Below are 12699 nucleotides of genomic sequence, written 5' to 3' on the forward strand. Positions count from 1 at the left end.
GTGAAAGGGGTCTAATGGCATACCAGTCATAGTCCGTAGGGTTCAATATTGATTTGGCCCACCCTTTGCACCTATAACAGCTTCAACTCTTCTGGGAAGGCCGTCCACAAGGTTTAGGTGTGCGTCTATGGGAATGTTTGACCATTCTTCCAGAAGCGCATTTGTGAGGTCAGGCACTGATGTTGGACGAGAAGACCTGGCTTGCAGTCTCCATTCTAATTCATCTCAAAGGTGTTCTATGGGGCTGAGGTCAGGACTCTGTGGAGGCCAGTCAAGCTCCTCCACCTCAAACTCGCTCATCCATGTCTTTATGGACCTTGCTTTGTGCATTGGTCCAAACCATTTGGTGAAGGGGGAGGGTTTTTTTTCCCAGGGGTCGGGCTTAGCCCCTTAATTCCAGTGAAGGGAACTCTTAAGGCATCAGCATTCTAAGACATTTTGGACAATTTCATGCTCCCAACTATGTGGGAACAGTTTGGGGACGGCCCCTTACTGTTCCAACATGACTAAACACCAGTGCACAAAGCAAGGTCCATAAAGACATGGATGAGCGAGTTTGTGATGGAGGAACTTGACCGGCCTGCACACAGTCCTGACCTCAATACCGATACAACACCTTTGCGATGAATTAGAGCGGAGACTGCGAGCCGGGCCTTCTCGCCCAACGTCCGTGTCTGATGCGCTTCTGGAACAATGGGCAAACATTCCTATAGGACACACTCCTAAACCTTGTGGACGGCCTTCCCAGAAGAGTTGAAGCTGTTATAGCTGCAAAGGGTCGACCAACTCAATATTAAACCCTACGGATGAAAGGCTGAGGTGCGATTAAACTTTATGTGCGTGCAAAGGCAGGCATCCCAATGCTTTTGGTGATATAGTGTATATGTAAATTTTTGGAAATGTACACCATATGTTACAAAGTTGCCACTATACACCCAAGAGACAATAATAATCTTTGAAATATTAAAAAAAAAACTAAATTTAAGGGAAACGAATTTGAAAATGTAAAAAAATGAGATAAGCCTGCACATTACCTTTCTGTTAGGTAAAGGTTCTCTTCAATGAGGTCAAAGTAAGGCGGCATTTTTCCTAGTTTGGAAAACTCCTTCCAGTGTTGAGCGTCTCTGAATTCATCCATAGGGCAGATGGTGCCGGCTTTCCCTCGTTTCGGGCCAGCAGACTCCAACAAGCCGGCCTCCGCTTTCAATCTCCTTTTCTCCAGGGCTTCTGCATCGTTCTCCGAATCGCTCCCCAGTTCCTGCCGCCGTTTTTTGGGCGGCCCCCTTTCTTTCATCTCAGACCTGTCCCTACCGAACTGATCCCTCTTTTCATTTCGGGCCAGGTTCTCCTTCACGGAATTGCTGCTGATTTCATGAGCTTGCACGGAACCGGTTTCTTTGGATCGATCGTAGTATAACTTATTGGCATGGTGGTGCGTGTGGTCATCTTCCCAACCAAGATCGTCATCATCAACATCTTCATCGTCTTCGTTGTAACAATGTGTGAGGGAGTCGGGAACCGGGACACCGGCTTTGCTGTAGTTGTATATGGGACCTTGGTTGTGGCACCCAGGATCCCAATAAGGGTTGCTTTCACCGTAATTCTGAGAGGGGTCACAGACTCCACTGCCCTGCGGGTACCCACAGTACATGTAACTGCTGTCTGGAGGCTGGTATGTGCTGCTTGGCTTTTCTGGTTGAGAGAAGTCCCAACCGAGATCTGATAAGTCTTCAGCTGCCTGGAAACCATCAGCTCTGGAAAAGTCCCCAGCCCCTGGGCCATGGCTGTATGTTGACTGTTGCCTGCTATCTGGTTTCTCAGCAGGGGTATGGAGGGATTTCGATTCAAATTTACTAGGCCTAGAAGGTGGTACTGAAGCAGAAGGCTGATGAGCAGCTGGTTTGGCCTGGCTAGGTATAAAAGGCTTGTGCATTTCATTGCTTCTAGTGGACATGTCACCATTATTGCCCTGTCCAGCAGTCACAAGATGGCTGGTGCTGACATCAGTATCATTGGGTGGATGAGGAATGTCCGGTTGTTGGGCATGAACTGCAACACCCAGCTGCGGGGGCAGAACTGGAGCAGGACACGGCTGTGGAGCTTGAACAGGAATGGGGCATGGTGGTATTGAAAGTGGGACAGGACATGGGGGTGGTGGTGGTGGTGGTACTGCTTGAAGTGGAAATGCCCCGTGTTGTGAAGCTTGAAAAGGAAATGCACCGATCGGTGGAATATGACCTGCAAATGTACCCAAATGTGGACCTTGAACCGGGCATGCTCGTGAGGCCTGAAATGCAACAGCATCTGGCTGTTGCACCTGAATGGAAAATATTTGTTGGGCTTCGACTGGAGTAGAAAATATTTGCTGTACTTCGACTGGTACAGTATGTGGTTGTGGAACCTCAACCGGAGAAGAACATGGTTGCGGAGCTTCAATTGGGACAGGACACGGTTGAGAAGCTGGTGTCAGAAAGGGAGCCTGCTGAGGGGTTTGATCTGGCACTGGAGCCGGCTGTGGGGGGGCTTGTGCAGCAATGGGAACCTGCTCTATACCTTTACTGGGACCTAGCTCTGTGGACATAACAGGAACAGTTACAGTCTCTTGTGCCTGTACTGAAGTAACATCCGATTGCGACACATGAACATTGTCCGGCTCAGTCACTGAAATTACATCTACCTGCAAAGCTGGAGCAGAACTTGGTTCTGGAGTCTGGACTGGGGCTGGAGTTGACTCTGATGCTTGAATGTGGATGGGAGCTGTTTGGGGAGTATGAACTGGCACTAAAGGTCCTAAAGGCTGAGCAGGACTGGCAACCTCCTCTGAAGTCTGAACATGAACTAGATCCTGCTCCGACACGTCAACTGGAGGGGCACTTGGTTCTGAATCTTTAACAGAAATAAGTCTCAGTTCTGAAGCTTTATCTGGAATGATACTTGGTTCCGCAGCCTGAAATGAACTTACTTCTGGAGCGCACACTTGTTCTTCCTCTAGTGACATATTGGAATCACTATCTATTTGATCAAAGACTTTATGTTCCATTTGCTCCAGAGTGTGGCCTTCTGGAAAGCCAGTTTCATTTTCATTAGATTGTTCTATACTTTCCTGATGACTTGGGGATGACGATGGTAGATCTTCTTCTTCCATTGTTATGATGGAAGTTTTGGGGACTACCACAACTGACTGCAAACGGTTCCTGGGGAGGCCACTGTCATCAGAATCGGTATCCTCCGATTCACTCTCTTCACTTGCACTCTCTTCTGTGTCAGAATAATAAGCTGTGACGGCACTTATAAAGTTGACTGTAGGTGTGCTACTGTCAGCGGTAATTGGTGGCGGCTTCTCTTCCTCTGAAGTATGAACACTTTGGACATTAACGTTCTTAAAATCATCATCTTCTTCCTCATCAGACTCGTAATTCGCCTTCAGAACTTCTATCTGCTCAGTCGGAGCTTCTGGTAGAAGGACAGGTGTGGCCTCCTCTCTCTCCGTATTTTTCCATACAGGATCTACATCATCATCCTTTTCCAATATAGGCAATGAAGTTGAGACTTGTCTGTGGCTCGGAGAGTCAATCATAACTTTAATGATGACCCTGGTCTCTTTATTGGCGACCCTGGTCTCTTTACTGGCGACCCTGGTCTCTTTACTGGCGACCCTGGTCTCCTCCCTGGCGAGCCTGGTCTCCTCCCTGGCCTCTTTACTGGCGACCCTGGTCTCTTTACTGGCGACCCTGGTCTCCTCCCTGGCGACCCTGGTCTCCTCCCTGGCCTCTTTACTGGCGACCCTGGTCTCTTTACTGGCGACCCTGGTCTCCTCCCTGGCGACCCTGGTCTCCTCCCTGGCCTCTTTACTGGCGACCCTGGTCTCTTCCCTGGCGACCCTGGTCTCTTTACTGGCGACCCTGGTCTCCTCCCTGGCCACTTTACTGGCGACCCTGGTCTCTTCCCTGGCGACCCTGGTCTCTTCCTCAACAGGAGAATCAGTTTCAGGTGGTTTTGGAGTACAAGGCTCTGTGGGAGGTAAACCACAAGTTTCGCCTTGCTCATCCCTGTTCACTGGTGTGCAACGTTTAGAGATTTTCTGCTTTGAGTCAACATAAATTTCATTGTCAGTAGACTTAGCCCGTGACACATTTAAGCTTTCTGGAGCCAAAACTGTAACAGTTTGCTTGACTCGAGTGTCTTTAACAGTATGATTGTCATCTACTTGACTAGATTGAGAATTTAGCAATTTAATTGCTTCCTTGTGGTCAAAGGAAATACTCATTTTGTCTGAAGGATGGCAAGGAATTGCCTCATTTAAATTGTCTTCTAAGAGTCTCCAACGTTTTGACTTTGATACAGAGACAGGCTTGTCTTCAGGATCTGAAAAGACCGATGCACTGCCATGATCATGGCCTAACCCATTAAGATGATGTATTCCATCACCCTTCTCGACAATACTGCATTGTTCAACTTCACTGTGAGCTACAGGAGTTTTCTCTGACTCTATATTAAGAGGAATGTCTATGTTACTACTATCAGATTGTGACACATCAGATTGTTCATCTGCAGGAGCATCATCTGTGGAGCTCAGGGTGACAAAATCCCACGAGTGCTCAGGGGAATAGATATCGTTTACGTTAACAGGACTTTTTCTTTGGCCTTCAAACAATGGTGCTGCCGAAAAACTTCTCCACTTCGATTCCCGACCACTTGATGACTTGGTGTCTCCAATATGAGAATAATCAACATCTTTGGATCGTGTAGGTGGAGAATCCTGAAGATCACTTTTTCTGTAGTCAGGAATGTCCTTGGATGCAGATTCTTCTCTATCTTTTCTGACAAGGCCGTGTCCCTCTTTACGTTCAGGTCTTTTGTCCAAATCCCATTTGGACATTTTAGCTCCCGAATTCACGTGCACCGGTTTGGCATCTGATGCTCTGGAAGAATTTGATTTAGCAGAACTTGTGCTACTGTCCACTTTAGAGTGGGAAGATGCTGGTTTAAGGTCAACTTCTTTCTGAGGAGAAACCTTCTTGGTAGGTTCTCGATCTGAAGACTTGATGTCTTTTTCAGTTCTGCTTGAGGTTCTTCCTTTTCGATCGGAGTCATAAGAAGAATCTAATTTGGGATCTCTGTCATATTTAGAATGTGAAGAAGTCCTAGAATCTCTGTACGAGGAGGAATGAGAGGACGATGGGGGCCTTCGAGAGTCACCTGATCTGGAATGGGTTCTTCTATAATCATCTTCTGAGTCAGAGCTGTCTCTGGCTCTGCTATCTGCATACGAGCGAGAATATTTTGTTCTGTAGGGAGAACTTCTATGGTACCGTCTCTCGGACTCATAATAATGTGACCGTTCAGATCTGGAATATGAAGAACCGCCTCTCGGCCCTCGATCGGATCTAGACCTCGATCTCGACCTAGATCGTGACCTGCTTCGTTTCCTGTCACGATCTGACTTGGAACGAGAGTAGGAGGAGGAGTACTTTGAATCTCTGTCCGACCTGGAATAGCTAGAATGTTTCTCATCCTTTACAGGCTTTGTTCTAGTTGAAGGATATTTTCCGCCGTCATCCCCTTTCGAACTCATAGAGCTTCTTTTTGAGTCTCTTTCTTTACTTGCTGCCTTTTTGACCTCATGTGATCGGTGGCTTGAGGAGGTTTGTACAGAATCTCCATCAGACTCGGAACCAACCACTGCAGTATCGGAGTGAGACTGCTTTAATTTAGAACTGGGTTTTTCAGGGCTGGGATTCGATTTCGCGCTTTTTACGTTGACTGGATTATTTTCGTCTTTCCCAATATGGGAATAATCTTTAGAAGGGATGGTCTCTTTTTCTGCCTTTTCGACAGCCACCTGAGTGCTTAAGCTCTCCACAACAGAGACTATGGAGCCCTCTTCGTTATCCTTTGTGCTAGTCAACGATGATGAAGACAGAGTACTGGATGGTGCTTTCTCAGGCAATGCTACGGCCAAGTTGGCAGTTGCTGATGTAGCGTCAGATGGTGGAGAAAGCTTTGCGTTCTCGAATAGCACTCCTTTAGTTGAAGCTACGGGTGATGTGGGTACCGCAACCGTTACGGCAGCAGGTGGTGGGGGTGGAGGTGGTGGTGGTGGTTGGGGTGCTGGTAGTTTGCTTGTAACGCTAAGATGTTTCCTGAAATGAATTTTTCCCAGTTCCACTTTGGGTTTCGGAGGGGAAACTTCAAAAGCATTTCCAACGGATTCAGCGCCATCCGTTTTAGGCTTGGTTTGTTCCGATAAGCTGCTGGCGGCATTCTGCGCATCATTCTGCTTCTCTCCAACCAAAGCTGTCCGTAATCTGTTCTGAAAGGTTTTCTTAGTGAAACTGAAGCTGAACGAGACCTTCTGGCGTCCCTGTTCTTCCAAATTAACCTTTGCTTTGGTTCCCTTAGGCAGGAATCTACTGGATGTGAGGCTTTTGAAGGCCGCCGACGACTTGTTGAGCCCAAGGTTTGAGCCACTCTCGTTTTTGGCCTAGAAGGCAAAACAAATTTGTGGATGGTTAAAAAAAAAAAAAAAAAAAAAAAAGGAGTTGTGTCAGTAAATTAACAACATTCTCAGAAGATTGGAAGGTTAATATTTGGGTCGATTTGTGTTTCATTAAAGCTGAACTCCAAAGCAAAATTGCAATACCAGGTCAAATTCAGGCACTGAAGACTGCATTTAAAAAAATATATATTAGTAGATTATATGTGCATTTAACAGATTTCACACATATAGTGTTTACCCATAAACGTCTCCCTTGTTTAGACATCCAAAGGCCTCCAGAGACTGCTGCTGGGTCCTGCCATATTGGATGTGATGTCAGCAGACTCAGAACTGTCAAGTGACAATCTATGGTGGCCTGTCTCAACCTTTTCAACACAGAGGAACCCTTGAAATAGTTCTCCAGTCTCGGGGAACCCCCTGCTAAAAATTAGAAATCTACAACTCGTGATACATTAGTGTGATGGTCAGTGGGAAGAATGGTCCTTACTAGAGCTGCCACGACGAGTCGACGTAATCGATTACGTCGACTACAAAAATACGTTGACGTGCGTGCAGGGCGTCGATGCGTCACAGTGCTTAGTATCTACCGCTGTCCTCCGTGCTGCCGTTCCCCTTTCTCCCCCTCCGTGCCGCCGTCCCTAGGGGTGCAACGGATCGTCACCGATCCGTGATCCGAACGGGTCACCCCGCTCGGATCGGCACATGTCGCGATCCACGGAGCGCTCCGCGGTCTCGGCCTTAGGAGAGGCCGTGGCTTCGGCCTAGCTCCGAAGCGGCGGCCATCTTTCTACACCCAGGCGTTTACAATGAGATCGCTCCGACGGAGCGATCACTTGTAAACAAACCGGCGTCATGACATGACGCTGGTTTCTCTCTCCCCTCTCTGTACTGATCTGTGCAGTGGAGGGGAGAGGTCGGATGGAAGCAGCCATCCCTCCATACCCAGCCAATACTCTGGCAGCCAATACTCTGGCAGCCAATACTCTGGCAGCCAATACTCTGGCAGCCAATACTCTGGCAGCCAATACTCTGGCAGCCAATACTCTGGCAGCCAATACTCTGGCAGCCAATACTCTGGCAGCCAATACTCTGGCAGCCAATACTCTCAAGGTTATCCAAAGGATTATTTAGCCAATCAAAAAAAAAAAACCACTAGGATTCATAAAAATAAATAAAAATAAAATAAATCGGATAGTCGTTGACTAATCGAAAAAATAATCGATAGATTAGTCGACAGACAAATTAATCGTTAGTTGCAGCTTTAGTCCTTACACTTGTGGCCATTGGGAAAAACTACCATCTTACAGATAGTCAAAAAAAAAATCAAAAGGTGTCGGTGGGAACTTATTCGAGGGGCAGAAATGGCCCAATGCTGAAGGAACCCCTAGCAGCCTTTGGAGGAACCCTGGTTGAGAATCACTGCTCTATGGTATTCCCCCTTTACTACTCCCCCACCAGCTACATAAAAAAGGAGAGGGCTATGACTTGCAAGAAGGAAGTTCTAGCAAATCTACTGTCTTTTTTGTACTTTTACATGAAAACTTTAATTCGGTGATCGGGTTTCTTTAATGATGTAGTAATGATAAAATTTGTGCATTTCATATCTGCATAGGAGTTCAGCTTTAATGCTCGTTATTTCACAGCAACCAATGTCTACCAATCAATGTATTCACACCATACAGCCGGTTATGATGAAAAGTAACGGGAGAGGTGAAATCAGGCCTCATTACTGATCTACCCCCTTCCCCACCAGCGAATACCAAAATCTTCCCCCTCCCTACAAGTGAAAACTGACATAATTGTACTCTTGGCTGGTTCTCCTCCTACTTATCCAACCGCACCTTTAGAGTTACTTACAATTTTACTTCCTTCTCTCCTCTTTTCTGTCGGGGTCCCCCAAGGTTCTGTTCTTGGACCTCTCCTATTTTCAAATCTACACCTCCTCCCTGGGTCAGCCGATAGCCTCCCATGGCTTCCAATACCACCTCTACGCTGATCATACCCAAATCTATTTCTCTACCCCCCTCAGTTCTCTCCCTCCATCTCCTCAGATATATCAGGCTGGATGGCACACCACTTCCTCAAGCTCAATCTATCCAAACCCAAACTTATTATTTCTCCTCCCCCACGTGCCCCTTCCCCTGATCGATGGCACAACTATAAGCCCATCCCCGCATGCCAAGGTTCTAGGTGTAGTCCTGGACTCTGAACTTTCCTTTAAGCCCCACACAACCTTCCCAGCATCTCCAAAATACGCCTCTTTCTAACCCAGGGATCTCAAACTGGCGGCCCTCCAGCTGTTGCAAAACTACAAGTCCCATGAGGCATTGCAAGGCTGACAGTTACAAGCATGACTCCAACAGGCAGAGGCATGATGGGACTTGTAGTTTTGCAACAGCTGGAGGGCCGCCAGTTTGAGACCCCTGTTCTAACCAATGACACAACAAGGCTCTTAATTTACTCGCTGGTCATCTCTCGCCTCGACTACTGCAACTCCCTTCTCATTGGCTTACCTCTACATAGGTTATCCCCCCTTCAGTCCACCATGAATGCTGCTGCCAGACTCATCCACCTTACCAACCGCTCTGTGTCTGCTACCCCTCTCTGTCAATCCCTCCACTGGCTTCCGCTCGGCCAACAAATTCAATTCAAAATACTAACAACTTCTTACAAAGCCACCCTCAACTTGGCTCCCAGCTACATCACTGACTTAGTCTCTAAATACCAACCTACTTGTTCTCTTCCTTCCTCTCAGGACCTCCTGCTCTCCAAGCTCGCCTCCAGGACTTCTTCCGAGCCTCTCCAATCCTATGGAACTCCCTACCCCAATCTGTTTGGTTATCTCCTAATCTATTCTCTTTTAAAAACGATCCCTAAAAAAAACTTCTCTTCACAGAAACTTATCCTACACACACCTAACAACTGTATTTTCATTTTCTCCACCACCTCATCCCCCACAGTTATTACCTTTTGTTCCACTTGATCCTCCCTTCTAGATTGTAAGCTCTAACGAGCAGGGACCTCCGATTGCTTCTGTATTGATTTGTAATGTAACTGTACTGTCTTGCCCCCATGTTGTAAAGCGTTGCGTAAACTGTTTGCACTATATAAATCCTGAATAATAATAATCCTCTCCTTACCAGCCAATATCATAGTAACCCTCACCCCCACCACTGCACACCTACCTACCCCCCCTCCCCACCAGTGCACACGCATGTACCTCCTATCCCACTAGCACTGACATAGTCCTCGCCAGCAGTAAAACATCAACAAACCATGTGCCCATCAATTAACAACAGCCACAAACCCCTTACATAACAAAAATACCTTCTGCCGACAAGAGCGCATCAACTTACCTCCTTTCCCATCACTACATGATGATGTGCCTGCTCCCAAAAGTAATCCCCGACATACCCCCCACCACCATAATATCCTCTACCCGCCAGCGATCACCGCTGCGCCACCTCCTCCTCCCCGCCAGCGATCACCGCTGCGCCACCTCCTCCTCCCCGCCAGCGATCACCGCTGCGCCACCTCCTCCTCCCCGCCAGCGATCACCGCTGCGCCACCTCCTCCTCCCCGCCAGCGATCACCGCTGCCCTACCTACTCCCCGCCAGCGGTCCCCGCTGCGCTACCTACTCCCCGCCAGTGGTCCCCGCTGCGCTACCTACTCCCCGCCAGTGGTCCCCGCTGCGCTACCTACTCTCCGCCAGTGGTCCCCGCTGCGCTACCTACTCTCCGCCAGTGGTCCCCGCTACGCTACCAACTCCTCGCCAGTGGTCCCCGCTGCGCTACCAACTCCCCAGCAGCAATACGACATACTCCTTCCAAACCAGTTAATGTACCCCTTCCCACCAATCCCTCAATAAGTCCACATTTTTAATAAATACTCCTCCAGATCAGGTAGTTGAAGCATTCAGCACTCTTACCTCATTTTCTTCTTCTCTGTTGGGGTTCGTAAGATGACACATGTAGAAAAAAAAAACAAAAACAAAATTACAAGGAGATAATACCAATGTGCCCTATATGATAAACATCAGTAGGAGGAGACACCATGATGGCTGTCTATAGCGTCACCTGTCCCTCAGATCTATCAACATCACGCAAGCAGTATTACATCATTTCCCATCAATGTTCAGAGATGGCGGGACATTAGACGCCAGCGTCATGTAAAATAAGATGATTTGATTTATATGCACTATAATTTGATTTATATGTACTATAATTTACTAAACTGCAGGTCGAATCTGAAGCCGTTTGCAAATCCCTTCCTAGACAATGAAGGGCCTCTTGGCTACACGTCCCCCGTCAGATCCACGTCTAGGACTTCTGCTCCGCTTGAAGAGACACTGGGCAGGCCAGAGGTCCTGAAAAGTGGACTGTATGAAGAGAAGAAATTCTGAATCTGTGCCGACTTTCCTAGTCTGCATACCTGTAGAGGGTCAGAGTATCAAAAAGTAACAAGGCCAGCGGTATGTACGGAAACCAGGTAACCAGCAATTTCAGGTGGTCAGCAATGGCAGCTCCAGATAACCAAGCTTCCAGCAACAGGAGCTTGGAGAGATGGAGTTTAGCAAGTTTCCACCACAGAGGGATTCTCTGGGCTCTTCATACCACCTTGCACTAGCAGCCCAATCCTTAGCGCCAAATATCCCACCGGTGCCAGCCTTGGCACCAACCCTCCTGCCGGTGCCAACCTTGACGCCATCCCTCCTGTCCGACGTCACCTTGGCACCAACCCTCCTGCCCGACGTCACCTTAGCCATTTTCAACGTTAACCTTGGAGGGATGGATTTTGGAGTTTCCACAACAGAGGGATTCTCGAACCTAATGGTGCCTCACACCATCTCTCCTGGTAGCCCAAACCCTAATGTTAACCCTCTGGATATAGATCAATGGATAAAAAAAATAATAATAATAATAATAATAATAATATATAATAATAAATGATCTCTCTCTCATATACACACACACACACACACATATTATATATATCATTGGATGAATCCAAGCTCTGCAAGCTGAGATAACACGCACCTTGCAAATCTATGTACACTACAAACTGTATGATCGAATCGGTTCTGTCGCCGCCCGTTTTACTAACCTGACAGCCTTTATTCTAAATTGCAAAACAAAATGAAGGTTTCCTAATATTAAAAAGCGGAGTTCCACCCCTTTTTTTTTAGTTTATTAAAAGTCAGCAGTTACAAAAAAAAAAAAGTGTAGCTGCTGACTTTATTAAAACAGACACTCGCCTGTCCCACGGTCCAGCAATGCCACCGCCTGCAGCCACGCCCCCTCTTCCCCTCCTCTCTGCGGCGTCATCATAGCAACTGTGGGCACCCAGCCTTAACAGCTTACGGCTGGGCATGCACTATGCAGGCGCGAGTCGCACTGTGCTTCTGCTATTGGCCAGGCAATCTTCTGGGACCTGCGACGTGTCCCGGGACATCGCTGGCAGGGAGGGGCCGCCTAGGGGGCAAAGGAGGAGTCGCCTGGGCAGCCAAGAAAAAGCAGGGAGGAAGTGGGACAGGAAGTCCCACTCAAAAGAAAGTACACTCTTCCCACCCCCCCTTAAAAAAAAAAAATTACATGCCAATTGTGGTATGTCGGGGGGGGGGGGGGGGGGGCGAGGAGTGCTTAAAGCAGAAGTTCCACTTTTGGGTGGAACTCCTCTTTAAAAGATTCTAACTACCAGCAAGAATGAGTCCTTACATTTTAAAGAGCACCTGTCATTTCAGACCCATCATGGCAGCGCCTGTTAGTGGGCATCCACTCACATCCCTCACCTTGTTGTGTCACTGCCACATCACCAGCCATCCCATTAAAGTGAATGGGACGGTCAGCGAGTCAACAGCCGGTCAGAGGAGGAGCCAACAGGCGGCCAGAAGACCAGCCAACAGGCGGCCAGAAGACCAGCCAACAGGCGGCCAGAAGACCAGCCAACAGGCGGCCAGAAGACGTGCCAACAGGCGGCCAGAAGACGTGCCAACAGGCGGCCAGAAGACGTGCCAACAGGCGGCCAGAAGACGTGCCAACAGGCGGCCAGAAGACGTGCCAACAGGCGGCCAGAAGACGTGCCAACAGGCGGCCAGAAGACGTGCCAACAGGCGGCCAGAAGACGTGCCAACAGGCGGCCAGAAGACGTGCCAACAGGCGGCCAGAAGATGTGCCAACAGGCGGCCAGAAGACGAGCCAA

At 48.2% G+C, this 12699-nt stretch overlaps 1 protein-coding gene across 3 annotated transcripts in view; it reads right to left on the bottom strand.

Annotated features, from left to right (window-relative positions):
- SETD2 (SET domain containing 2, histone lysine methyltransferase) overlaps window positions 1-12699 on the bottom strand; it is a 155673-nt gene that overhangs the window by 109659 nt on the left and 33315 nt on the right. For all 3 annotated transcript variants that reach the window (XM_077493544.1, XM_077493545.1, XM_077493543.1), the window contains 2 exons: window positions 10430-10445; window positions 1035-6484 (listed from right to left, as the gene is read on the bottom strand). In XM_077493544.1, coding sequence (XP_077349670.1) covers window positions 1035-6484; window positions 10430-10445 — 5466 coding nt within the window. The remainder of the gene's footprint in view (window positions 1-1034; window positions 6485-10429; window positions 10446-12699) is intronic.

The sequence above is a fragment of the Lithobates pipiens genome, unplaced genomic scaffold, assembly GCF_037356315.1.
Source record: "Lithobates pipiens isolate NorthernLeopardFrog02 unplaced genomic scaffold, aLitPip1_a1.2 Scaffold_19, whole genome shotgun sequence".
Classification (NCBI taxonomy): domain Eukaryota; kingdom Metazoa; phylum Chordata; class Amphibia; order Anura; family Ranidae; genus Lithobates; species Lithobates pipiens.